We start from the raw sequence: 27836 nt of genomic DNA, 5'->3' as shown, positions 1-27836 counted from the left end.
GCATGTAAGCTCCTGCTGCCTGAACCGAGCACCTATCCACATTGTGATGTCTGCTCTAACTTGGAGGTGCCACAGCCTGGAGTCTCACCCCCAGTGGTCTCTCAGGCTACTTCTGCACGTGTGGCTGAACCCCCGGCCTGGGTAGAGTCCTTCTCTAGGTCTATCTCCCAGTCATTTGCTGAGTCCATGGGACTTCTGTCCAGGACTTTGATGAATATGCATCAGCCCCCTTCACAGGGTGCTTCTAATGCTCTCGCTAAGGGTCCTTTAGGATCCCTATCATCTGACCTCCGTCCACTGGAGCTCACAGAGGATTCATCATCAGGGCACAGATCCCGTCCTCCTAAGAGGCGCCGCAGGGTTTCCCCTCCCTCCTCATCCCGCGGTTCTGATTCAAGAGCTGACTCGCAAGATGAGGAGGATGCCTTTACAGGGGGCTCGGAGGCTAACTCCATGTGCCCCATTGCTCTTTCCGAGGGGGACTCAGAACTTGGTGACTTGATTGCTTCCATTAATTCTGTACTGGATCTCAATCCGCCAGTATCAGAGGAGCATCCCTCTCTGGCAGAAAAGCACCAGTTTACCTCGCCTAAGAGAGTAAAGAGTGTGTTCTTTAACCACTCCTTTTTTCAGTCCGCTGTGACCAAACCCAGGGCCTGTCCTGACAAACGCTTCCCAAAGCGTGGTTCTGATGACCGTTTTCCCTTTCCACCTGAGGTGGTCAAGGAGTGGGCTCACTCCCCAAAGGTAGACCCTCCGGTGTCTAGGCTCTCAGCCCAGACCGTTGTGTCGGTGGCTGATGGCACTTCCCTTAGGGATGCCACTGACCGTCAGATTGACCTTCTGGCCAAATCCGTGTATGAAGCTGTGGGGGCCGCGTTTTCCCCAACGTTTGCAGCAGTGTGGGCTCTCAAAGCCATCTCTGCTTCTCTAGAGGAGATGCATTCCCTCACCAGGGAATCTATGCCCGAGATGGTTGCCTTAACTTCTCAAGCTTCAGCTTTTTCATCTTATGCCATGTCTGCCATGCTAGAGGCTTCTCACCGCACTGCGGTGGCTTCGGCTAATTCCCTCATTATCCGCAGGATCTTGTGGCTTCGAGAGTGGAAGGCAGATGCTTCTTCAAAGAAGTACCTTGCTGGGCTCCCTTTTGCTGGTTCCCGGCTGTTCGGTGAACAGCTGGATGAAATTATTAAAGAAGCTACTGGCGGGAAGAGTACTTCCATGCCACAAACCAAGACCAGGAAACCTGCCCAGGGTAGGAATCAGTCGAGGTTTCGCTTCCATCGACATCAGAGATGCCTATCTACATGTGCCAATTGCAGTTTCACACCAGCGTTGGCTACGCTTTTCAATAGGAGAAGATCATTTCCAATTCGTGGCTCTCCCCTTCGGGTTAGCCACGGCCCCTCGGGTATTCACCAAGGTCATGGCAGCAGTGGTTGCGGTTCTGCACCTCCAGGGGTTGGCAGTGCTCCCTTACCTGGACGACCTTCTAGTCAAGGCTCCATCCAGCGCAGACTGTCAGCGGAGTGTCTCGCTCACTCTCGCCACTCTAGCCCAATTCGGGTGGTTTGTCAATCTTCCCAAATCCACTCTGACTCCGACCCAGAGTCTCACGTACCTAGGGATGCAGTTTGAGACTTTGCCGGCACTTGTGAAGTTGCCCTTAAACAAACAGCTGTCACTCCAGTTGGCGGTGCGCTCTCTCCTGAGGCCCCGCCGTTATACCCTCAGGCGTCTGATGCAGGTGCTGGGTCAAATGGTGGCGTCCATGGAGGCTGTTCCCTTTGCCCAGTTCCATCTGCGCCCCCTGCAGCTGGACATTTCCGCTGTTGGGACAAGCAGCCTTCCTCCTTACACAAGTTAGTGGCTCTGTCGCCACGGACCAGGAGCTCTCTTCAGTGGTGGCTTCGGCCCCTCTCCCTGTTCCAAGGGCGCTCCTTCCTGGCCCCGTCCTGGGTGATTCTCACCACGGATGCCAGTCTATCCGGCTGGGGAGCGGTATGTCTCCACCACAGAGCACAGGGCACTTGGACTCCATCCGAGTCAGCTCTTTCAATCAATGTGCTGGAAACCAGAGCCGTGCTTCTAGCTCTCCTAGCATTTCACCACCTGCTGACGGGCAGGCACATTCGAGTCCAGTCAGACAACGCGACAGCGGTTGCCTACATCAATCATCAAGGCGGGACACGCAGCCGCCTGGCAATGATAGAGGTACAACGCATTCTTCAATGGGCGGAAGACTCCAGGTCCACCATATCCGCAGTCCACATCCCAGGCGTGGACAACTGGGAGGCAGATTATCTCAGCCGTCAAAGCGTGGACGGTGGCGAGTGGTCCCTGCACCCGGCAGTATTTCAGTCGATCTGCCGCAAATGGGGCACTCTGGACGTGGACCTAATGGCATCCCGTCACAACAACAAAGTTCCTGTTTACGTGGCTCGCTCCCACGATCCTCAGGCCTTCGCCGCGGACGCTCTGGTTCAGGACTGGTCCCAGTTTCGTCTGTCCTACGTGTTTCCCCCTCTAGCTCTCTTGCCCAGAGTCCTGCGCAAGATCAGGATGGAGGGTCGTCGAGTCATCCTCATTGCACCGGACTGGCCCAGGCGAGCTTGGTATCCGGACCTGCTCCAACTGTCCGTAGAGATGCCGTGGCATCTCCCGGACCGTCCAGACCTACTCTCGCAAGGTCCGTTTTTCCGCCCGAATTCTGCGGCACTCAATTTGACGGCGTGGCTCTTGAGTCCTGGATTTTGACGGCTTCTGGTATTCCTCCTGAAGTCATCTCCACTATGACTCGGGCCCGCAAGTCTTCCTCCGCTAAGATCTATCACAGGACTTGGAAAATTTTCCTGTCCTGGTGTCGCTCTACCGGCCATCCTCCTTGGCCATTCTCCTTGCCGACTCTTCTGTCTTTTCTACAGTCCGGTCTGCAGCTAGGACTGTCCCTCAACTCTCTCAAGGGACAAGTCTCGGCTATGTCAGTTCTGTTCCAGCGGCGTATCGCTCGGCTGGCTCAGGTCCGCACCTTCATGCAGGGCGCGTCTCACATCATTCCGCCTTACCGGCGGCCCTTGGACCCCTGGGACCTTAACTTGGTTCTCACGGTCTTGCAGAAACCCCCCTTTGAGCCTCTTAGGGAGGTTTCTTTGTATCGTCTTTCACAGAAAGTGGCCTTTCTGGTTGACATAACTTCTCTCAGGAGAGTCTCTGATTTAGCTGCGCTCTCTTCGGAGTCACCTTTTTTGGTTTTTCATCAAGACAAGGTGGTTCTCCGTCCGACTCCGGACTTTCTTCCTAAGGTGGTCTCTCCCTTCCACCTTAACCAGGACATTACCTTACCTTCCTTCTGTCCGGCCCCTGTTCATCGCTTTGAAAAAGCTCTACATACTGTAGATCTGGTGCGTGCTCTCCGGATCTAGGTGTCTCGCACCGCTGCGCTTAGGCGGTGCACCTCTCTTTTTGTGCTAACCACAGGTCGGCGCAAGGGCCTCCCTGCTTCTAAGCCGACCTTAGCCCGTTGGATTAGGTCGACCATTTCGGACGCCTACCAGAGAACGCAGGCGCCTCCCCCGCCGGGGATCAAAGCACACTCGACCAGAGCTGTCGGTGCCTCTTGGGCTTTTAGGCACCAGGCTGCGGCTCAACAAGTCTGTCAGGCTGCCACTTGGGCTAGCCTGCATACCTTCTCGAAGCACTACCAAGTGCATGCTCATGCTTCGGCAGATGCGAGCTTGGGCAGACGCATCCTTCAGGCGGCTGTCGCCCACTTGTGAAGTTAGGTTCTGCCTACTTCTTAGTTTTTCTGTTTTTCCCACCCAGGGACTGCTTTGGAACGTCCCAAGGTCTGGGTCTCCCAAAGGAACGATAAAGAAAAAGAGAATTTTGTTTACTTACCGTAAATTCTTTTTCTTATAGTTCCGTCTTGGGAGACCCAGCACCCTCCCTGTTGCCAATTTCCTTGTTCCGCGTGTTTTCACCCGCTGTTGTCGTGGACAGAGTCTCCGGTTGTTCCGGCTCTTGCTCTGTTCTACTTGTGGGTGGCTATTCTCCTTCAGCTTTTGCACTAAACTTGCTGGGACTGGCTCACCAGGGGGTGTATAAACTCAGAGGGAGGAGCTACACTTTTAGGTGTAGTACTTTGTGTGTCTTCCGGAGGCAGGAGCTAAACACCCAAGGTCTGGGTCTCCCAAGACGGAACTATAAGAAAAAGAATTTACGGTAAGTAAACAAAATTCTCTTTTTGTGTTTTCTCTCATCATAGTGCTGAATTAAATTTTAGCCTTTTTGGGTCATGAATGAATTTTCACCATTGGTTGACATTTGACTAATCCAGTTAAGGGCAATAAAACAGGGATGGAATATAGATGCAGTTTATTTCTTCTCGCGAACCCATAGAATTGAGTGGAAGTAAGATCAAAAATGGACATGTCCATTTTTATTTATTTTCTACATATTGCGGACACTTCATCCATAAAATGACAGATATCTGCCTATACTGGGTACATGCTCTTGACAAAATGAACAGAACATGAAAACCAGGTGCATGACTGAGGTCTTGGGATGGAGGCCTGGGTCTACTGTGATGACGAGGGTATGTGAAGGATGGGACTTATTGACGTCAAGGCTCTACTTACCAAGGGGTGCACCATTCTACTTGAAGGGAGTGGGTACAGAGACTTGTATTTCTGCACAGTACTTTCTTTGCTCAGAACTTGTCATGAGGCAGCAGCTTGCAGCGTATGTTAGTGGCAATCTTTCATTCTTCATCTTCGGCTGTTAGTCTTTCCAGGCTTTGTAAACCTGACTGATGCTCAGTCCCTTGTTAGGTGTGTCAGGCCCGCTTCATTGTTTAATTGAAAATCGGGCATTGCTATTTAGGATTTGTCCTTTTCTTTGTCGCTCCATTGGGAGACCCAGACAATTGGGTGTATAGCTACTGCCTCCGGAGGACACACAAAGTATTACACTTAAAAGTGTAAAGCCCCTCCCCTCTGCTATACACCCTCCCGTGCATCACGGGCTCCTCAGTTTTTAAGCTTTGTGCGAAGGAGGCACACATGCAAGCATAGCTCCACAACTTAGTCAGCAGCAGCTGCTGACTATTTCGGATGGAAGAAAAGTGGGCCCATATAGGGCCCCCAGCATGCTCCCTTCTCACCCCACTCTGGTCGGGTGTTGTTAAGGTTGAGGTACCCATTGCGGATACGGAGGCTGGAGCCCACATGCTGTTTTCTTCGGCGCTCCATTGGGAGACCCAGACGATTGGGTGTATAGCTACTGCCTCCGGAGGCCACACAAAGTATTACACTAAAAAGTGTAAGGCCCCTCCCCTTCTGCATATACACCCCCCGTGGGATCACGGGCTCCTCAGTTTTATGCTTTGTGCGAAGGAGGTCAGACATCCACGCATAGCTCCACTGTTTAGTCAGCAGCAGCTGCTGACTATGTCGGATGGAAGAAAAGAGGGCCCATACTAGGGCCCCCAGCATGCTCCCTTCTCACCCCACTTTTGTCGGCGGTGTTTGTTAAGGTTGAGGTACCCATTGCGGGTACGGAGGCTGGAGCCCACATGCTGCTTTCCTTCCCCATCCCCCTGAGGGCTCTGGGTGAAGTGGGATCTTACCGGCCTCCAGGCTCTGAGGCCGGGCTCCATCCACAGACCCGGAGATCCTGCTGGAATGGAGCTGAGTATCGTCAGGGACAAGGCCCTGCAACGTTAAGGTACTCTGTGTCCCCGTACAGACCACGCACACACACACACCAGCATGCTGGGTGTGTTAGTGCGCCGGGGACAACAGCGCTGCGCGCTGGGGCTATACTCACTGCAGCTTAGCTGAGTGAGTTAATGTGTGGGAAACTGCCGCGCCGGCCGCTGCTAGAAGCTGCGGCGCGGATGAGACTTGTGGTGCGCCGGGGACTTCCGCGCTGACCGTGCTTTTACGACGGCAGCGCTTATAAATCGAGTCCCCGGCTTTTGCGGCCTAGTTTCGTTTCCTTCCCGCCCCCGGGCCTGCCAGTCAGGGAAGGGGCGAGACGCTGTACAATGGTCAGCACCGAGGGCTGGAGTCTTATTTACATACTCCAGCCCCCTCACTGGGCACAGTGGGACGCCAGCTTCCCGCTCTTTGTCTGGGGCACGCCCACGGCCCGCCCCTCTTCACAGGACGCCGGCAGCCATTCCTGCATGCAGTCTAAGCTGGAGAACGGACACAGGCTCTGGGAGACCCGGTCAAGGGATTCTGGCGACCACACACCCGCTTAAGCGGGCGGTAAGCAGCACCTTGGTGCTGACCCCACTAGTGCCACAGTGTTTTGTGTACTTTATGCTTGTACCTATATTGCACTGTACGGTCGCTTCTTGGCTATATACCCCTAGATTGCTCTGAGGAGACAACAGCATGTCGTCCGCAGAAAAGCAAGGGTGCCAAGGCACAGGCTTTCTATGCTGTCTGTACCGCATGTGAGGCTGTTTTACCGGCAGGTTCCACTAACCCCCATTGGGTAGAGTCTCTGCTAGTGGTGGCCCAGAGAGAGCCACCTGTGAAACTGTCCAGAGGACAAAGTTTGCAGTTTTTTGCTGATAAAATGTCTGGGACTATGACCAAGATTCTAGAAACTTTGCAGTCCAGGCCGGTGACTCAGACAATGGGCACTGTTGAATCAATGCCCCCCGGTCTCCCTCAGTTGGAACTAATACGTGCTCCAAGGGGGTCCCATACATCCCAGACTGAAGGCTCTGCACGGACGACAGTCCCAGTCAGCCTAAGCGAGCTCGCTGGGAGAGACCCTCGACTTCACACAGCAAGATCAGCTCCGATTGCCGCCGCGCCATCCTCGTCGCCCCAGACTGGCCGAGGAGGTCGTGGTACCCGGATCTGTGGCATCTCACGGTCGGCCAACCGTGGGCACTACCAGACCGGCCAGACTTACTGTCCCAAGGGCCGTTTTTCCATCTGAATTCTACGGCCCTGAACCTGACTGTGTGGCCATTGAGTCCTGGATCCTAGCGTCTTCAGGATTATCTCAAGACGTCATTGCCACCATGAGACGGGCTAGGAAGCCGACGTCTGCCAAGATCTACCACAGGACGTGGAAGATATTCTTATCTTAGTGCTCTGCTCAGGGAGTGTCTCCCTGGCCATTTGCATTGCCTACTTTTCTTCCTTCCTGCAATCTGGTTTGGAAAAAGGTTTGTCGCTCGGCTCCCTTAAAGGACAAGTCCCAGCGCTGTCTGTATTCTTTCAGAAGCGCCTAGCACGACTTCCTCAGGTACGCACGTTCCTGCAGGGGGTTTGTCACATTGTCCCTCCGTACAAGAGGCCGTTAGACCCATGGGATCTGAACAGGGTACTAATTGCTCTCCAGAAGCCGTCCTTCGAGCCTCTGAGGGATGTTTCACTTTCACAGAAAGTGGCCTTTCTGGTAGCGGTCACATCTCTTCGGACAGTGTCCGAGCTAGCAGCGCGGTCAGCCAAAGCTCCCTTCCTGGTGTTTCACCAAGACAAGGTAGTGCTGCGCCCGATTCCGGAGTTTCTCCCTAAGGTGGTATCCCCCTTTCATCTCAATCAGGATATCTCCTTACCTTCCTTTTGTCCTCATCCAGTTCATCGATATGAAATGGATTTGCATTTGTTGGATCTGGTGAGAGCACTCAGAATCTACATTTCCCGCACGGCGCCCCTGCGCCTCTCGGATGCACTCTTTGTACTTGACTCTGGTCAGCGTAAAGGGTCGCAGGCTTCCAAATCCACCCTGGCTCGATGGTTCAAGGAACCAATTCTTGAAGCCTACCGTTCTGCTGGGCTTCCGGTTCCATCAGGGCTGAAGGCCCATTCTACCAGAGCCGTGGGTGCGTCCTGGGCATTACGGCACCAGGCTACGGCTCAGCAGGTGTGCCAGGCAGCTACCTGGTCGAGTCTGCACACTTTCACCAAGCATTATCAGGTGCATACCTACGCTTAGGCGGATGCCAGCCTAGGTAGAAGAGTCCTGCAGGCGGCGGTTGCCTCCATGTAGGGAAGGGCTGTTTTACAGCCCTAACTTGAGGTATTAATTTACCCACCCAGGGACTGCTTTTGGACGTCCCAATCGTCTGGGTCTCCCAATGGAGCGCCGAAGAAGAAGGGAATTTTGTTACTTACCGTAAATTCCTTTTTCTTCTAGCTCCAATTGGGAGACCCAGCACCCGCCCTGTTTCCTTCGGGATTTTTGTTTTTTTCGGGTACACATGTTGTTCATGTTGAATGGTTTCAGTTCTCCGATGTTCCTTCGGAGTGAATTTGTTTAACCAGTTATTGGCTTTCCTCCTTCTTGCTTTTGCACTAAAACTGAGGAGCCCGTGATCCCACGGGGGGTGTATATGCAGAAGGGGAGGGGCCTTACACTTTTTAGTGTAATACTTTGTGTGGCCTCCGGAGGCAGTAGCTATACACCCAATCGTCTGGGTCTCCCAACTGGAGCTAGAAGAAAAGGAATTTACGGTAAGTAACAAAATTTCTTCAGCGCTCTATTGGGAGACCCAGACGATTGAGGTATAGCTACTGCCCTCTGGAGGCCACACAAAGCACTACATTAAAAGTGCAAGGCCCCTCCCCCTCTGGCTATACCCCCCCGTGGTATCACGGGTTCTCCAGTTTTAGCTTTGTGTGCGAAGGAGGTCAGACATTCCATGCATAGCTCCACAGATTTTAGTCAGCAGCAGCTGCTGACTATGTCGGATGGAAGAAAAGAGGACACATATAGTGTTCCCAGCATGCTCCCTTCTCACCCCTGGATGGTGTTGTAAGGTTGAGGTACCTATTGCTGGTACAGGGCTGGAGCCTGACATGCTGTTTTCCTTCCACATCCCCTTGTAGGGCTCTGTGGAAGTGGGATCCTGCCGGCCTCTCAGCTCTGATGCCGGGCTCCATCCACAGACCCATTAGAACCTGATGGATTCGGAGCAGGAGCACGATCAGGGACAGGGCCCTGCATCTTACAGGTACTCTGTGTCCCCGGCAGGCACAGACACACTCCGGGCTGGCTGGGTGTTATAGTGCGCCGGGGACCGCAACGTGGAGTTGGTGTCCCTACAGATTACTGGGGGATTGTTTGTGTTTGGGAACGCAGCGCCGACCCCCTCTGGACCGGGCGGCGCTGCTGTGACTTGTGGTGCGCCGGGGATCCGCCGTCCGCGCTTTTACGGCGGCGGCGGTTATAACTTTAGTCCCCGGCTTTTTTGGGCCTAGGACGCCGGCAGCTCCGTTTCGTTCCCGCCCCCACCCTGTCATTCAGGGTAGGGGAGAGACGCTGTTCGCAAGCAGCGACGAGGGCTGGAGCCTGATTTACATGCTCCAGCCCTCTCACTTGGCACAGAGGGAAGCAGGCTTCCCGCTCTTGGCCAGGAACGCCCAGGGCCCGCCCCCCTTCCTCTCTCGAGACGCCGGCAGCCATTACATGCATGCCTGGCTGGAGGAAGGACGCAAGGCTCTGGGAGACCTGGACTAGGGGCTATCTGGCGACCACACACCCGCTTTTTAAGCGGGCGGTAAGCGATTTTTCTGTGCTGGTCCCTCTAGTGCCTCACTGTGTATCAGTGTACTGGATACAGTTATATAGATATTGTATTTCTTGCACTGTGAGGTGCGCTTCTGGCTGCATATCCCAGATCGCTCTGTGGAAGCAGCAACATGTCATCCTCAAAACGCAAGGCGGCCAAGGCAAAAAGGGCTGTGTATACTGCGTGTGCTGCATGTGGGGCTAATCTACCAGCAGGCTCTGATGACCCCCATTGTGTGCAATGCTCCGACCCGGTGCTGCTTCGCCAGCCGGAGTCAGGAGAGGTAGCGACCCAGGCTGAGACGCTTGTAAGTTCTGCCCCGGTGACAGGGACGGACTTTGCAGTTTTTGCAGATAATATGTCTGTATCTATGGCAAAAATCCTTGAGACCTTGCAATCTATGCATGGGGCTCAGTCTCTGGGCACGGCGAGGCCTCTGTCCTCAGGTCCCCCTTACTTGGAATGTATCCAGCCCACAGGGGGGTCCCCGGCTTCACAGGCCGAGGATTATGACTCAGATGATGGCCCCAGCCACCCTAAGCGAGCTCGCTGGGAAAGACCCTCGACGTCATCACACTGCTCAGGGTCTCAGCGCAATCAGTCTCCCTGTGATGTGTCTGATGAGAGTGATCAGGAATCCACTCCTGGAACCCCTCTCAACCTGGATACCCCGGATGGGGATGCCATGGTAGACGACCTTATCTCAGCCATCAATAGGCTGTTGGATATTTCTCCCCCAGCCCCTTCAGCAGAAGAGGCGGCTGCGGAACAGGAAAAGTTTCGTTTCCTTTATCCCAAGCGTAAATTGAGTGCTTTGTTAGATCACTCTGACTTCAGAGAATCAATCCAGAAGCACGACGCTCACCCAGAAAGGCGTTTCTCTAAACGATCTAAAGATACGCGTTTCCCTTTCCCCCCTGAGGTGGTCAAGCGCTGGACACAGTGTCCAAAGGTAGACCCCCCGATTTCCAAACTTGCAGCTAGATCCATAGTTGCAGTGGAGGATGGCGCTTCACTTAAAGATGCCAATGACAGACAGATGGACCTTTGGTTAAAATCTGTCTATGAAGCTATAGGCGCGTCGTTTGCTCCGGCATTCGCAGCCGTATGGGCACTCCAGGCTATTTCAGCTGGCTTAGCAAAAGTGGATGCTATCATGCATCCAGCAGTGCCGCAAGTGGCGCACCTTACCACGCAGATGTCGGCGTTTGCGTCTTACGCTATCAATGCGGTCCTAGAATCTACCAGTCGCACCTCAATGGCGTCCGCCAATTCGGTAGTTTTGCGCAGAGCCTTGTGGTTAAAGGACTGGAAAGCAGATGCTGGTTCCAAAAAATGTTTAACCAGTTTGCCTTTGTCTAGAGAGAGACTGTTTGGCGAGCCATTGGCTGACATCATTAAGCAGTCCAAGGGTAAAGACTCCTCTTTACCACAACCCAGAACACCCAAACCTCAGCAGAAAAAGTGGCAGCAGAGGTTTCAGTCCTTTCGAGGTTCGGGCAAGACACCATTTACCTCGTCCAAAGGGACTCAGAGGACGCAAAGAAACTCAGATTCGTGGCGGACTCACACACGCCCCAAGAAAGCAAATGGAGGTACCGCTTCCAAAGCGGCTACCTCATGACTTCCAGCCCCCCCCCTCCGCATCGCCGGTCGGGGGCAGGCTCTCCCGCTTTTCCGGCATTTGGATGTCACAGGTCAAAGACCGGTGGGTGACGGACATTTTGTCTCGCGGGTACAGAATCGAGTTCAATTCTCGTCCTCCAGCTCGGTTCTTCAGAACCTCCCCACATCCAGACCGAGCAGATGCTCTGCTGCAGGCGGTGGATTCCCTAAAAGCGGAAGGAGTGGTTATCCCAGTCCCTCCTCAGGAACAAGGGCAAGGGTTTTACTCCAATCTCTTTGTGGTTCCAAAAAAGGACGGCTCGTTCCGTCCTGTTCTGGACCTAAAACGGCTCAACAAACATGTGCACGCCAGGAGGTTCCGGATGGAAACCCTCCGCTCTGTCATTGCCTCAATGTCCAGAGGAGACTTCCTTGCCTCAATAGACATCAAAGATGCTTATCTCCACGTGCCAATTGCTACAGAACATCAACGTTTTCTACGTTTTGTGATAGGAGACGACCATTTTCAGTTCGTAGCTCTTCCATTTGGTCTGGCGACAGCCCCACGGGTCTTCACCAAGGTCATGGCGGCGGTGGTAGCAGTCTTGCACTCTCAGGGACACTCGGTGATTCCTTACCTAGACGACTTATTGGTCAAAGCTCCCTCTCAGGAGGCATGCCAACTCAGCCTGAATGCTACGCTGGAGACTCTACAGTCTTTCGGATGGATCATCAACTTTCCAAAGTCGATCCTATCACCGACTCAGTCACTAACGTATCTTGGCATGGAGTTTCATACTCTAGCAGCGATAGTGAAGCTTCCGCTGGACAAGCAGCGGTCACTACAGACAGGGGTGCAATCTCTCCTGCAGGGCCAGTTGCATCCCTTGCGGCGCCTCATGCATTTCCTAGGGAAGATGGTGGCAGCCATGGAAGCAGTTCCCTTTGCGCAGTTTCATCTGCGCCCACTTCAATGGGACATTCTCCGCCAATGGGACGGGAAGTCAACGTCCCTGGACAGGAAAGTCTCGCTTTCCCAGACGGCCAAAGACTCTCTACAATGGTGGCTCCTTCCCACATCATTGTCTCAGGGAAGATCCTTCCTGCCCCCATCCTGGGCAGTAGTCACGACAGATGCGAGTCTGTCAGGGTGGGGAGCAGTATTTCTCCACCACAGGGCTCAGGGGACGTGGACTCCGCAGGAGTCCACCCTTCAGATCAATGTTCTGGAGATCAGAGCAGTGTATCTTGCTCTACTGGCCTTCCAACAGTGGCTGGAAGGAAAGCAGATCCGAATCCAATCGGACAACTCCACAGCGGTGGCATACATCAACCACCAAGGAGGGACGCGCAGTCGGCAAGCCTTCCAAGAAGTCCGGCGCATTCTAATGTGGGTGGAGGACAGAGCATCCACCATATCCGCGGTTCACATCCCAGACGTAGAAAACTGGGAAGCAGACTTCCTCAGTCGCCAGGGCATGGACGCAGGGGAATGGTCCCTTCACCCGGACGTGTTTCAGGAAATCTGTCGCCGCTGGGGAGTGCCGGACGTCGACCTAATGGCATCCCGGCACAACAACAAGGTCCCGGCATTCATGGCGAGGTCGCGCGATCAAAGAGCTCTGGCGGCAGACGCCTTGGTTCAAGATTGGTCGCAGTTTCAGCTCCCATACGTGTTTCCGCCTCTGGCGCTCTTGCCCAGAGTGCTACGCAAGATCAGATCCGAGTGCAGCCGCGTCATACTCGTCGCTCCAGACTGGCCGAGGAGGTCGTGGTATCCGGATCTGTGGCATCTCACGATCGGTCGACCGTGGTCACTGCCAGACCGACCAGACTTACTGTCCCAAGGGCCGTTTTTCCATCAGAATTCTGCGGCCCTGAACCTGACTGTGTGGCCATTGAGTCCTGGATCCTAGCATCTGCTGGATTATCTCAGGGAGTCATTGCCACAATGAGACAAGCTAGAAAGTCGAATTCGGCTAAGATCTACCACAGAACGTGGAAGATTTTCTTGTCCTGGTGCTCTGCTCAGGGAGTGTCTCCCTGGCCATTTGCATTGCCCAAGTTTCTTTCCTTCCTGCAATCGGGGTTAGAAAAGGGCTTGTCGCTCAGCTCCCTTAAAGGGCAAGTTTCGGCACTATCCGTGTTTTTTCAGAAGCGTCTAGCACGTCTTCCTAAGGTGCGCACGTTCCTGCAGGGGGTCTGTCATATTGTGCCCCCGTACAAGCGACCGTTAGATCCATGGGATCTGAACAGGGTACTAGTTGCTCTCCAGAAGCCGCCCTTCGAGCCTCTGAAGGAAGTTTCCTTTTCTCGGCTGTCGCAGAAAGTGGCGTTTCTTGTTGCAATCACATCGCTTCGGCGAGTGTCTGAGCTGGCAGCTCTGTCATCTAAGGCTCCCTTCCTGGTGTTCCACCAGGACAAGGTTGTGCTGCGCCCCATTCCGGAGTTTCTCCCTAAGGTCGTATCCTCTTTTCATCTTAATCAGGATATTTCCTTGCCTTCTTTTTGCCCTCATCCGGTTCACCGGTATGAAAAGGCCTTACGTTTGCTAGATCTGGTGAGAGCACTCAGAATCTACATTTCCCGCACGGCGCCCATACGCCGTGCCGATGCACTTTTCGTCCTTGTCGCTGGTCCGCGCAAGGGGTTGCAGGCTTCTAAAGCCACCCTGGCTCGATGGATCAAAGAACCAATTCTAGAGGCCTACCGTTCTGCGGGGCTTCCGGTTCCTTCAGGGCTAAAAGCCCACTCCACCAGAGCCGTGGGTGCGTCCTGGGCATTACGTCACCAGGCTTCGGCTCAACAGGTGTGCCAGGCAGCTACCTGGTCCAGTCTGCACACTTTCACCAAGCATTATCAGGTGCATACCTATGCTTCGGCGGATGCCAGCTTAGGTAGAAGAGTCCTGCAGGCGGCAGTGACACCCCCATAGGGGAGGGCTGTTTTGCAGCTCTAACATGAGGTATTTATTTACCCACCCAGGGACAGCTTTTGGACGTCCCAATCGTCTGGGTCTCCCAATAGAGCGCTGAAGAAGAAGGGAATTTTGTTACTTACCGTAAATTCCTTTTCTTCTAGCTCTTATTGGGAGACCCAGCACCCGCCCTGTTGTCCTTCGGGATGTTTTTTTGTTGTTTGCGGGTACACATGTTGTTCATGTTGAACGGTTTTTCAGTTCTCCGATGTTATTCGGAGTTAATTTGTTTAAACCAGTTATTGGCTTCCTCCTTCTTGCTTTGGCACTAAAACTGGAGAACCCGTGATACCACGGGGGGGTATAGCCAGAGGGGGAGGGGCCTTGCACTTTTAATGTAGTGCTTTGTGTGGCCTCCAGAGGGCAGTAGCTATACCCCAATCGTCTGGGTCTCCCAATAAGAGCTAGAAGAAAAGGAATTTACGGTAAGTAACAAAATTCCCTTCTCCCTTCTTTCCTTCCCCATCCCTGCAGGGCTCTGGGTGAAGTGGGATCCATAATCGGTCTCTAGACACTGGGACCGTGCTCCCTCCGCAGCCCCTGGGAATCTGCTGGACAGGAGCTGAGTATCGTCAGGGACATGGCCCTGCTACTGCGAGGTACTCTGTATCCCCTTGGGGACGGCGCATGGCGCGCTTGTGTCGTACACGCTGCAGCACTGCTGGGCGTGTTAGTGCGCCGGGACCGCGCTTGTGGCCGGCTGCGCTTACACTCTAGTCTCCGGCTTCTGCCTAGTAACGCATATTCCAGGTGCTCTGTGTCCCCGTTGGGACGGCGCATAAAGCACCTTGGGCACAGACGCTGCAGCGACTGCGGCGTGCGTGTGGGTCCGGGACTACCGCGCCGACCGTGCACTGCCGGTCGGCCGCGATTTCAACTTTAATCCCCGGCTTTTTGCGGCCTAGTATGGGATTCTCCCGCCCTCAGACCTGCCAGTCAGGAAAAAGGGCGGGACGGTCGGTGTGACGCCGACAGTGAGGGCTGTAGTACATTGAGCTGTCCTCCGCCCCCCCCTCACTACCCACGCTGGGGCACCAGATTCCCGCACTTTTGTGTGAACACGCCCATGCCTCCCTCCTCCTCAGAGAACGCCGTCAGCCATGTTTTTTCAACACTTCTGGCTGCAGCTGAGGGAGATCCGGGTCAGAGAATCTGAGGGCTACAAGCCACATCCGCAGCCCCTGCCGGAGACTGAGTATCGTCAGGGACACCCTGCAGCTACAGGTACTCTGTGTCCCCGTTGGCACGGTGCCTGAAGCACCTTGGCTTCAGACGCAGCTGCGATTGCGGTGGGCATTCTTTGTCCGGGACTACCGCGCCGACCATGCATGTTTGCCGGCCGCGGTTTTACTTGAATCCCCGGCTTTTGCGGCCTAGTGGGTTCACACTCCCGCCCCTGAGCCTGCCAGTCAGGGAGAGGGGCGGGAGGGTCGGTGGGTTGCCGACAGTGAGGGCTGGAGCACACCTCGCTGTCCTCCGCCCCCCCACACTGATCCCTATAGACCACCGGATTCCTGCAGACACCTGCATCATAACGTAGGGAGGGCTGGAGCATACGTTGCTACCTCCTTCCCCCTCACTGAGCACTGGGCAGTTTTTCAAAGGTGGTCTTCCTAGGGTGTTGTCACCCCCTGGGTGCCGCAATATCTATATCTGTATATGTATATGTATATGTATATGGATAGATATAGAGATATAGAGATATAGAGATATAGAGATATAGAGATATAGAGATATAGAGATATAGAGATATAGAGATATAGAGATATAGAGATATAGAGAGAGAGAGAGAGAGAGAGGTGTGTATATATGTATGTGTCTATCTATATGATTTCACTGTTCGGCAGCATTATTGTTTTTGGCTGTATACCCTCGCTGATTACTCTGCGGACGACAGGCTGTTGTCTGCTCTTAAAGAGTAAGGGTGCCAAAACACTGGCTTATTTTAACCTCTTGTGCGCCTATATTACAGGCACTGCACAGATAACAGCTTCGCCGGCGTTCCCGGTCCAAGCGGCAGGGACAGAGTTACAGCTTGCTAAGAAACTCTCTGGGTCATTTTCCCTATCCATGTCTCAGGCTATGGACAAGTGGTCGGCTAAGAGACTAGGAGTTTGCAGTCCAGACCGGTCCCTTAAACAGGCCCCGGGCACTGCGAGATCGCCCCAGGCCTCTGTCGGTCTGCGACGAAGCGTGTTCCTGGGGTGGCCTCTAGTTATGACGTGGGGTACTCCGGCACGAACCGCAGTCCCAGTCCGGCTAAGCAGCCTTGCTTGGAATCTTCCCCGACTTCTTCAAGGGTTGAGGACCCTCTAGAGGATGGGGCGGAGGTCGCAATCCAGGACTCTGTCCGGACGTGGCTCTAAACGTCTTATAACAGTGGCTGACGGGTCCACGCTCAAAAATGCCACGGACAGACAGATAGAACTCCTAATGAGATGCATCTATGAAGCTATCGGCGCGTCCTTTGCTCCGGCATTCGCAGCCGTATGGGCACTCCAAGCTATCTCAGCTGGTCAGGCGCAAATTGACGCACTCACACGTACGTCTGCGCCGCAGGTGGCGTCCATAACCTCTCAAACATCGGCATTTGCGTCCTACGCTATTAATGCTGTCCTGGACTCTGCGAGCCGTACGGCGGTTGCGGCCGACAATTCGGTGGCAATACGCAGGGCCTTGTGGCTACGGGAATGGAAGGCAGATTCGGCTTCCAAAAAGTGCTTAACTGGTTTGCCATTTTCTGGCGACCGCTTGTTTGGTGAGAGATTGGATGAAATCATCAAACAATCCAAGGGAAAGGAAACATCCTTTCCCCAGGCCAAACCAAAAACACCCCAACAGAGGAGGAGACAGTCGAGGTTTCGGTCCTTTCGGGGTACGGGCAGGTCCCAATTCTCCTCGTCCAAAAGGCCTCAGAAGGATCAGAGGAACTCCGACGCATGGCGGTCTAAATCACGCCCTAAAAAGACCGCCGGAGGTGCCGCTACTAAGGTGGCTTCCTCATGACTTACGGCCTCCTCACACCGCATCCTCGGTCGGTGGCAGGCTCTCCCGCTTTTGCGACGCCTGGCTGCCACAAGTAAAAGACCGTTGGGTGAGAGACATTTTGTCTCACGGTTACAGGATAGAGTTCAGCTCTCGTCCTCCGACTCGATTCTTCAGAACATCTCCGCCTCCCGAGCGAGCCGAGGCTCTTCCGCAGGCGGTGGGCATTCTGAAAGCAGAAGGAGTGGTGGTCCCGGTTCCTCTTCAGCAACAGGGTCACGGTTTCTACTCCAACCTGTTTGTGGTTCCAAAGAAGGACGGGTCCTTCCGTCCTGTTTTGGACCTAAAACTGCTCAACAAACACGTAAGGACCAGGCGGTTCCGGATGGACTCCCTCCGCTCCGTCATCGCCTCAATGTCCCAAGGAGATTTCCTAGCATCGATAGATATCAAGGATGCTTATCGCCACGTACCATTTGCTCCAGAGCATCAGCGCTTCTTGCGCTTCGCCATAAAAGACGAACACCTTCAGTTCGCGGCACTGCCGTTCGGCCTGGCGAAAGCCCCAAGAGTTTTCACCAAGGTCATGGCTACAGTAGTTGCGGTCCTCCACTCTCAGGGTCACTCAGTGATACCTTACTTAGACGATCTGCTGGTCAAGGCACCCTCTCAAGAGGCATGCCAACACAGCCTCAACGTTACTCTGGAGATTCTCCAGAGTTTCGGGTGGATCATCAATTTTCCAAAGTCAAATCTGACACCGGTCCAATCGCTGACATATCTTGGCATGGAGTTTCATACTCTTCCAGCGATAGTGAAGCTTCCGCTGGACAAACAGCGTTCACTACTGACAGGGGTGCAATCTCTCCTTCAAGGTCGGTCGCACCCCTTGAGGCGCCTCATGCACTTCCTGGGGAAGATGGTGGCAGCAATGGAAGCAGCCCTTTCGCGCAGTTTCACCTGCGTCCACTTCAATGGGACATCCTACGCAAGTGGGACAGGATGCCGACGTCCCTAGACAGGGACGTCTCCCTCTCTCAGGCAACCAAAGCTTCCCTTCGGGGGTGGCTTCTTACCACCTCATTATCGAAGGGAAAATCCTTCCTACCCCCATCCTGGGCGGTGGTCACGACGGACGCGAGTCTGTCAGGGTGGGGAGCAGTTTTTCTCCACCACAGGGCTCAGGGTACGTGGACTCAGCAAGAGTCCTCACTTCAGATCAATGTTCTGGAGATCAGGGCAGTGTATCTTGCCCTAAAAGCGTTCCAGCAGTGGCTGGAAGGCAAGCAGATCCGAATTCAGTCGGACAACTCCACAGCGGTGGCTTACATCAACCACCAAGGTGGGACACGAAGTCGGCAAGCCTTCCAGGAAGTCCGGCGGATTCTGCTGTGGGTGGAAGCCACAGCATCCACCATATCCGCAGTTCACATCCCGGGCGTAGAAAACTGGGAAGCAGATTTTCTCAGTCGCCAGGGCATGGACGCAGGGGAATGGTCCCTTCACCCGGACGTGTTTCAGGAGATCTGTTGCCGCTGGGGGATGCCGGACGTCGACCTAATGGCGTCACGGCACAACAACAAGGTCCCAACATTCATGGCTCGATCTCAAGATTTCAGAGCTCTGGCGGCAGACGCCTTAGTTCAGGATTGGTCGCAGTTTCGGCTTCCTTATGTGTTTCCTCCTCTGGCACTGTTGCCCAGAGTGTTACGCAAGATCAGGGCCGACTGCCGCCGCGCCTCCTCGTCGCTCCAGACTGGCCGAGGAGGTCGTGGTACCCGAATCTGTGGCATCTCACGGTCGGCCAACCGTGGGCACTGCCAGACCGACCAGATTTGCTGTCTCAAGGGCCGTTTTTTCTATCTGAATTCTGCGGCCCTCAACCTGACTGTGTGGCCATTGAGTCCTGGATCCTAGCGTCTTCAGGATTATCTCAAGAGGTCATTGCCACTATGAGACAGGCTAGGAAAACAACGTCCGCCAAGATCAACCACAGGACGTGGAAAATTTTCCTGTCGTGGTGCTCTGCTCAGGGGTTTTTCTCCCTGGCCATTTGCCTTGCCCACTTTTCTGTCCTTCTTCAATCCGGATTGGAAAAGGGTTGGTCGTGAGGGATATTTCGCTCACATGTCTTTCGCAGAAAGTGGTTTTTCTAGTAGCAGTCACCTCACTTCGGAGAGTGTCTGAGTTGGCAGCGTTATCATGCAAGGCTCCTTTCCTGGTGTTTCACCATGACAAGGTGGTTCCGCGTCCGGTTCCGGAATTCCTCCATAAGGTGGTATTCCCTTTTCATCTCAATCAGGACATCTCCTTACTCTCGTTGTGTCCTCATCCAGTTCACCGATGTGAAAAGGATTTGCTCTTGTTAGGTCTGGTGAGAGCACTCAGACTCTACATTTCTCGTACGGCGCCCCTGCGCCGCTCTGATGCGCTATTTGTCCTTGTCGCTGGCCAGCGTAAAGGGTCGCAGGCTTTCAACTCAACTTGGCTCAGTGGATCAAGGAACCAATTCTTGAAGCCTACCGTTCTGCTGGGCTTCCGGTCCCTTCAGGCTGGAGGCCCATTCCGCCAGAGCCATGGGTGCGTCCTGGGCATTGCTGCACCAGGCTACGGCTCGGCAGGTGTGTCAGGCGACTACCTGGTCGAGTCTGCACACTTTCACAAAGCACTATCTAGTGCATACCTACGCTTCGGCAGATGCCAGCTGAGGGAGTCGGGTCTTTCAGGCGGCGGTGGTCCACCTGTAGGAAGGAGCCGTTTTACGGCTCTTTTATCGAGGTATTCTTTTACCTACCCAGGGACTGCTTTTGGACATCCCAATTGTCTGGGTCTCCCAATGGAGCGACAAAGAAGAAGGGAATTTTGTTTACTTACCGTAAATTCCTTTTCTTCTAGCTCCAATTGGGAGACCCAGCACCCGCCCCTGTGCCCTTCGGGCTGTTGTTTTCTTTGTGTACACATGTTGTTCAGATTGAATTGTTCTTGGTCATGGTTTCTGTTCTCCGAACATCCTTCGGATTGAATTTACCTTAGACCAATTTATAAGTTTCCTCCTTCCTGCTTTTGCACCAAAACTGAGGAGCCCGTGATGCACGGGAGGGTGTATAGCAGAGGGGAGGGGCTTTACACTTTTAAGTGTAATACTTTGTGTGTCCTCCGGAGGCAGTAGCTATACACCCAATTGTCTGGGTCTCCCAATTGGAGCTAGAAGAAAAGGAATTTACGGTAAGTAAACAAAATTCCCTTCTTTTTAGACTTTTCTGACCCCCACCAATCTTAACTATCAACCTATCATAAGTAGTGGACAATCCCTATAAAGGATATGGACACCTTTTTGAAGGCAGTTTTTACTTATAATTTATGGCATGTGTTTTTGACATAAAATTATATTTTGGAATTAGATTTTCTTTAAAAAAATAAATATTTTTATAGTCTTTCCCATTCTACAGCAGATATAGAATCAGTCACCTGTGAGCTGTCAGTGAGCTGCCTCTGATGGTGGTACGGTTTCTCACTATTATAATTCTCCCTCACACGTTTAAAGAATCACCGTTGTTTACATTTATTTTTATTGAACATCACCAAAAAGTTATCACTTTTTTTTTTTCCTGTTGTACAAACATTGACAAAAGACAATACAGCAGTATTGAGGCAGGAAATAGATGGGAGGAGCGCGGAGCAGGACACCACCGATCAGGATTAGACGCAGGATTGTCCTGCTCCGCGCTCCTCCCATCTGTTTCCTGCCTCAGGGCAAGATGGGAAAGAGGTAACGTGGGGTCAGCAGGCCCGCACTTGCGCAGAACGAAGGAGGCAGAGGGGGAAAGCGCGGTCACGCGATTATAGGTGGTTACTTGGTAATGAAAATCAAAGCGCCGCCCATACTCTAAAGCCTGCGCACACGTCACCAGCGGTGACACTGGGCACAGTGCTCATCCACGAGAGATGGGCACTGGGCATGCGCGGGGACCTCTGGAGCACTGAGCTTCGTCCACAGCTATGGAAATGAGCGAAAGGGGACGGCCTAAAGCGGCAGGAGGCAGAATAACAGACACCAGGCAGCCCGCCCCCGTGTACCATTTACAGTATCTGCATACAAAAAGGTACCACTTTATAAAGTATTTGTTTTGGTCTAAAAGGGGGCACAATAATAACACGAACCTTGCTAGAATGCAGCCCAGGAGCTGCAGAGGGGGAATCTTTTTTATGTTTAGTGCAAAATTTCTGCTGACAGGTTCCCTTTAACCCCCTCACGACTGGCCGATTTTTCGCTTTCCGTTTTTTTTTTTCGCCATTCTTTTTCTGAGAGACGTAACTTTTTTATTTTTCAGTCAATATGGTCATGGGAGGGCTCATTTTTTGCGGACGAGCTGGAGCTGTACTTTTAAATGAAACCATCAGTTTTACCATATAGTGTACTAGAAAATGACAAAAAAATTCCAAATGCTGAAAAATTGCAAAAAAAGTGCGATAGCACTATGGTTTTTGAGATATTTTATTCACTGTGTTCACTATATGGTAAAACTGATGTGTGGGTGTGATGCCTCAGGTCAGTGCGAGTTCGTAGACACCAAACATGTATAGGTTTACTTTTATATAAGGGGTTAAATAAAAATCGGAAGTTTGTCCGAAAAAAGTGGCGCACGTTTTACGCCATATTCCGTGACCCGTAGCGTTCTCATTTTTCAGGATCTATGGCTCAATGACTGCTTATTTTTTGCGTCTCGAGCTGACGTTTTTAATGGTACCATTTTTGCGCAGATGCTACGTTTTTGATCGCCTCTTATTGCATTTTGCGCAAAAGTTGTGGCGACAAAAAAACATCGTTTTGGCGTTTTGAATTTTTTTGCCGCTACGACGTTTACTGATCAGATTCATTGATTTTATATTTTGATCGGGCGTTTCTGAACGCGGCGATACCAAATGTGTATATTTTTTATTTTTTTTAACCCTTTAATTTTCAATGGGGCGAATGGGGGGTGATTTGAACTTTTTAGGTTTTTTGTTTTTTTTTTAATTTTTTAAAACTTTTTTTTAACTTTTTTTTTTTTTTTTTTTATTTTACTAGTCTCCCTAGGGGGCTATTGCGATCAGCATTCCGATCGCTCTGCAGTATCTGCTGATCACAGCTACAAGGCTGTAAACAGCAGATACGCTCTCTTTCTCTTTTGCTGTGCCCCGGGCACAGCGAAAGTGAAACCAAGTCAGGTGTAGTACAGGAGTCATCACATGACCCTGTGCTACCATGACAACTATCGGGAGTCACGTGATCGCGTCACGTGACTTCCGGTATCGGGGGGTAAGGAAAACATTACCGCAATCGTGCTTATAATGGCGCTGTCATGTATTGACAGCGCCATTATAAGGGGTTAATCGGCACGAGCAGATAACGATTCTGCTCGTGCCTAGCAGGCACACATCTCAGCTGTGAAAATCAGCTGAGATGTGTGCCGATCGCAGCATGCTGCCGCCGGAGGACCGCGGGCAGTAACGTTGTCATTTAGGACGTAATTTTACGGCCCGCGGTCGTTAAGGGGTTAAGGTTCGGCATCAAACTAAAATAATAGAAAAACAAAACTTGATGGTGTTTCTCAATAGACTGTTGGTTTGTTTTTTTATTTAAAAAGAAAAAAAAAACAACAAATCTGGCTTTCCCATCCTACCTCTGGAGTCAGTGATGAGTCTCTATTGCAGCTCCTAGTATTTTGTATTTGCTGCAGCACGAACTGTACGCCAAATGTGTCAGCCAATCAATGCACTCCATAGCTCTGCCCATATATACAGGCGGGATGCTCCGCTCACGGCCGCTGAGGTCGCTGACTAGCAGTCAGCGCTGCAGCCTGTATCAGACATCGGGAGAAGTAGTGGTGACTTAGCAGTGGACTTAGCACGCTCTTTACGCACCCTTGTCTTGTTGTTTTTTTTGCTCCCTAGGACTGATACTTTGTGAATGGGGACATCACCTTTAACATTAACTTACAGTTTGTAATATTGCGTGTGTTCAGTCTTGCATGTTCTGTACTCCGTGTGATGCCCATTGGCCTGTAACTTTGTGTTTTGCAGATTTGTGGTTATGATGTATCTGCTCCAAATTCTGGTCCATTATTCAGAGTTCCAGTAACTGTTGTCATTCCAGCAAAGTGAGTGCTAGTAACATGGTTCATTGCCCGGTTATAGGAATGTATTTGTTGGCTCATTGTCTGGTTCTAGGAATATTCTCATATAATGCCTCAAATAGCTGCAAGATCCAATCACAAAAGGAAGACTGCACAGAAAACAACATAAGGGGCAAATTATTTGTAGAAATGTTGTTTTGGAATAAATCTGGCTGTGGCAGTTTAGAGACTACACTGGCCGTACTTTAGTTGTATAGACCCTGGTTTATGTAACTATTTAGTCCAGTTGCTATTTTCTTTGAATTTTCTAGGTATATATATTTTTTTTTTTTTCTTCATACCAAGTGGAACAGATTAAGAAGTGAATTTTTCCAATCTCCGCTCTTATTGATCCCTCTCTAATTCCTTATCTTACAAAAGCTATTTACGTATTGTGCTTTATTTTTACTGCTTCTCAGACTCAGCGATTCTTCGTATGACATGGAGTGCAGGGATATTAGTTTCAAACCTGGTCAGATTCAGCGGCATTTTATTGAAGTTCCTTCTGGTGCTACATGGGCTGGTAAGTTACAATATGAGATACATTTATGTCTTGTAGATTCACAGGACACACATTTATGGAAGGGATTTTAAGATTTTACTTTCAAGAAAGGTTTGATAATTCTTTCTTCCCCTCTTCTACCAGAGGTGACGGTGAACTCTCGATCTGCAGACGTCGCTTCCAAGTTTGTCCTTCATGCGGTTCAGCTGGTGAAGCAGAAGGCTTACAGAAGTCATGAGTTTTACAAATTCACATCTTTACCTGAGAATGGTTCTGTGACAGAAGCATTTCCCGTGCTGGTGAGTGGTGATATCGGTTTTCATTATAGCTGGTTTAAAGGGGAGATAAAAAAAAAAATAAAAAAAAATGTTGTACTGTCCCTGCCCTCATACACTATGAAGCTGAGCTGGCCACTGCAGTTCTAGTACCTTTAGATCACTTGTAAACCAATAAAATAGAAGCTGCCCCTCACCCCTCCCGTATGGGTCGTTACATCACAGACCAGTGTAAGGCTGTGTGTTTCAGCAGAGAACACCGGTGTGGCCTCCGACTCAATGTTCTTCCTATCTGCCAGCCCTCCGATACTTGCTGCTATCCAGTCTTAGAACAGGTGGGCGTAGAAGGTAGGTAACGCATGGAGCCAGCAGCCACCCCACTGCTACGCCCCCTGTTCTTAGACTAGATAGAAGCGAGTATCTGGGGGCTGGCAGGTAGCAAAAGCATGGAACCAGCGGCCAACCCCCTGTTCTCTACTGCAGCACGGAGCTTTATGCTATGTACACACATTGCAGATTTGGTGTAGAAATTTTCTAAATCAAATCTGCTGTGTCTGGCAGAAAAAAAAGCATGTGTTTTTCTTAATGAAGTCAATGGTGTGTTTTTGTTTTTTTTTTTTTATAGCAATTCCACCCAACAATTGACATTAAAAAGTAAGCAATATGTGCACAGCACTTCAGAATTGTCAATGACTTTCCTGGAATAGCTGGGATACAGATAGACATGCAGATTTGGACCACAATCTTCACAAAATAACGTAATGTGCGCCCACAGCCTTACACTGGTTTGTGACACAACGTCCAGTACGGGAGGGTGAGGGCAGCTGCTATTTCTTTGTCGCTCCATTGGGAGACCCAGACAATTGGGTGTATAGCTTCTGCCTCCGGAGGCCACACAAAGTATTACACTTTAAAAAGTGTAACCCCTCCCCTCTGCCTATACACCCTCCCGTGGATCATGGGCTCCTCAGTTTTATGCTTTGTGTGGAAGGAGGCACACATCCACTCATGCATTCTCATAACTTAGTTGTCGGTTGGAAGAAAAGTGGACCCCCACGGGGTCCCCGGCATGCTCCCTTCTCACCCCACTATGTCGGCGGTGTTGTTAAGGTTGAGGTACCCATTGCGGGTACAAAGGCTGGAGCCACATGCCGTCTCCTTCACCATCCCTTATGCGGCTCTGGGAGAAGTGGGATCCTGAGCGGTCATCCATTTACTGGGACCATGCTCCATCCGCAGCCCCTGGTGGAACCTGCTGGACCGGAGCCTTTTCAACCCCAGGGACCGGGCCCTGCTACTTAAAGGTACTCTGTGTCCCCTTCGGGGACTGTACAGGGAGCGCACCTTCTTCCCGGAAGCCGCGGTAGTCGTAACACTGAGGAGACAGGTGGACTTCCGCGCCGACCGTGCCTGCTTGTCGGGTGCGGCCTCAAATTTAGTCCCCGGCTTCACCGCGGCCTAGTCGCGAAAATCCCGCCCCTGGGCCTGCCTGTCAGGGGTAAGGCCGGGATTACCGACATGATGTCGTTTGTGACGGCTGGAGCATCCTGCATGTCTTCCTCCCCCCTCACTGGCCACTGTGGGGACCCCAGACGGTACCCATTGCGGGTACGGAGGCTGGAGTCACAGGCCGTCTCCTTCACCATCCCTTATGCGGCTGGGAGAAGTGGGACCTGAGCGGTCATCCATACTGGGACCGTGCTCCATCCGCAGCCCCTGGTGGAACCTGCCGGACCGGAGCCTCTTCAACCCCAGGGATCCGGGCCCTGCTACTTAAAGGTACTCTGTGTCCCCATTGGGGACTGTACAGGGAGCGCACCTTCTTCCCGGAAGCCGCGGTAGTTGTAAAACTGAGGAGGCAGGTGGACTTCCGCGCCGACCGGGCCTGCTGGTCGGGCGCGGCCTCAAATTTAGTCCCCGGCTTCACCGCGGCCTAGTCGCGAAAATCCCGCCCCCGGGCCGCCTGTCAGGGGTAAGGGCGGGATTACCGACATGACGTCGGATGTGAGGGCTGGAACATCCTGCATGTCTTCCTCCCCCCTCACTAACCACTGTGGGGAACTCAGACTCCCGCTCTTTGCTGGCGCCGCCCTCGGCCCCACTCCTCCCCTGAGAGCTCCGGCGGCCATTTTCTGGCATTCTGCCGGTGGGTGCTTCTCAGGGGAGCTCAGGGTGAACACAGCACCCGGTGCTGGTCCCCCTAGGGTGCCGGATACATATGTATATATTATATATATTTCTGTTCGGACAGACTGTATACCCTTTGTTCAGGGGTGCAATCTCATTTACCTTCAGTGGTCACTCTCCTAGGAGACAACAGGCACAGGTTTTTCTCGCGGTCTATACCTCTTGTGGGGTTATGTTACCTGCGGAATCCACCTACCCTCACTGTGAGCAATGCTCGACTCCTGCCTCGCTTGCTCAGCCGGAGCCTCGGGCACTGGTGGGCCCCTCGGCTCATGTAGACCCCCCCCTGCTCCCCCTGAGCAGGCTGCAGGGACAGAGTCACCGGTGTTGGCCCTCAGTCATTTCTTCATCGTTCCTTATGGGAGACCCAGACCATGGGTGTATAGCTTCTGCCTCCGGAGGACACACAAAGTACTACACTCAAACGTGTAGCTCCTCCCTCCTAGCATATACACCCCCTGGTAGCCAGTCCTAGCCAGTTTCAATGCTTTGTGTTCAGGAGGTCACACACACACACACATGCATTCTCTGATTTTTGATTTTTTGGATTTCAAAGATTTGGAAGAAAAGCGGGTCCAGTCTGGACTCCCGGCATGTCCCTTCTCACCCCACTGTGTCGGCGGTGCTGTTAAGGTTGACTTTACAAGGCTGGAGCCTTCACATGCCGCGCTCCTTCACCATCCCCTGGGGCTCTGGCTTGAAGTGGGAAACATCTCGGTTCTCACTGCTTTGCAGGAGACCGGTCTCCATCCGCAGCCCTGTTCAGGATCCTGCCGGACGGAGCGTTTAACCCCCCCCCCCCCCCAGGGACCTGGCACCTGCGTCTCAAAAGCTAAGTATTGAGACGTTTTTACCACAGAAAGTGGTCGTTCCAGGGGCCCCTTGTACTTTATTTATTGGGGGGAGCGTGTTATGTAACTGTGGTAACATTTCCGGCCGGTTCTGCAGTTTTCACTGGAGAACCGCGCCGATGGTGCCTGCACGCTGGCCGCATGTTTAAATCTAGGCCCCGGCTTCGCCCGAGGCCTAGTTTCGGTTTCACTCCCTCTGCATGTCAGTCATGCAGAGGGACAGTGTGGCTCCGCCCAGCGGCTGTTCAGCACAGGGAGCGGACACTCCTCACCGAGGACAGATTCCCTCCCTGTATACCTCATTTGCCCGCTCTCAGAGTAGGCCCCGCCCCCTCTCCTCGCTCCGGTCGCCATTTTCTCAGCGTTCTCAATGTCTGCATAGGCACAGAGATACCACATTGTGACAAATGGGGGCCTGGGCTGGGGGACTGGAGGGCACAGAAATGTATGTTAAACGGTCTGGCAAGCCACAACCTCCAGTTGTGCAGCTGCCTATATTCTCTGTTTATATACTCTGCTGGGGGTCATTCTGGAGATGCATTCCCTCACAGAGCCCCCACTTCTGCAGCATGTCTCACATCAGAGCAAGGCTGCAAGGCTGTTCTTAGTACGCACTGCATGTAGACTCGTACTGCCTGTACTGAGCACATAAACACAGTGGTCCCTCAGCCTGGAGGCTCGTCAGTGGCCCCTCCAGCTGCTCCGGTGGTGCTGAGCATGCATTAGCCCCCTTCTTAGGGCGCTTCGGCTGCTAC

General features: G+C 52.5%; 1 protein-coding gene across 4 annotated transcripts in view; it reads left to right on the top strand.

Moving 5' to 3' along the window:
* Positions 1-27836, top strand: part of TPP2 (tripeptidyl peptidase 2) — a 252335-nt gene that overhangs the window by 90955 nt on the left and 133544 nt on the right. For all 4 annotated transcript variants that reach the window (XM_075336693.1, XM_075336691.1, XM_075336694.1 and 1 more), the window contains exons 15-17: positions 23175-23251; positions 23686-23789; positions 23913-24067. In XM_075336693.1, the coding sequence (XP_075192808.1) occupies positions 23175-23251; positions 23686-23789; positions 23913-24067 (336 nt within the window). The remainder of the gene's footprint in view (positions 1-23174; positions 23252-23685; positions 23790-23912; positions 24068-27836) is intronic.

Source organism: Anomaloglossus baeobatrachus, chromosome 2 (genome assembly GCF_048569485.1).
Source record: "Anomaloglossus baeobatrachus isolate aAnoBae1 chromosome 2, aAnoBae1.hap1, whole genome shotgun sequence".
NCBI classification, from domain to species: domain Eukaryota; kingdom Metazoa; phylum Chordata; class Amphibia; order Anura; family Aromobatidae; genus Anomaloglossus; species Anomaloglossus baeobatrachus.
The sequence above is the reverse complement of the archived record's forward strand: the minus strand, read 5'-3'. Positions and strand labels throughout refer to the sequence as shown.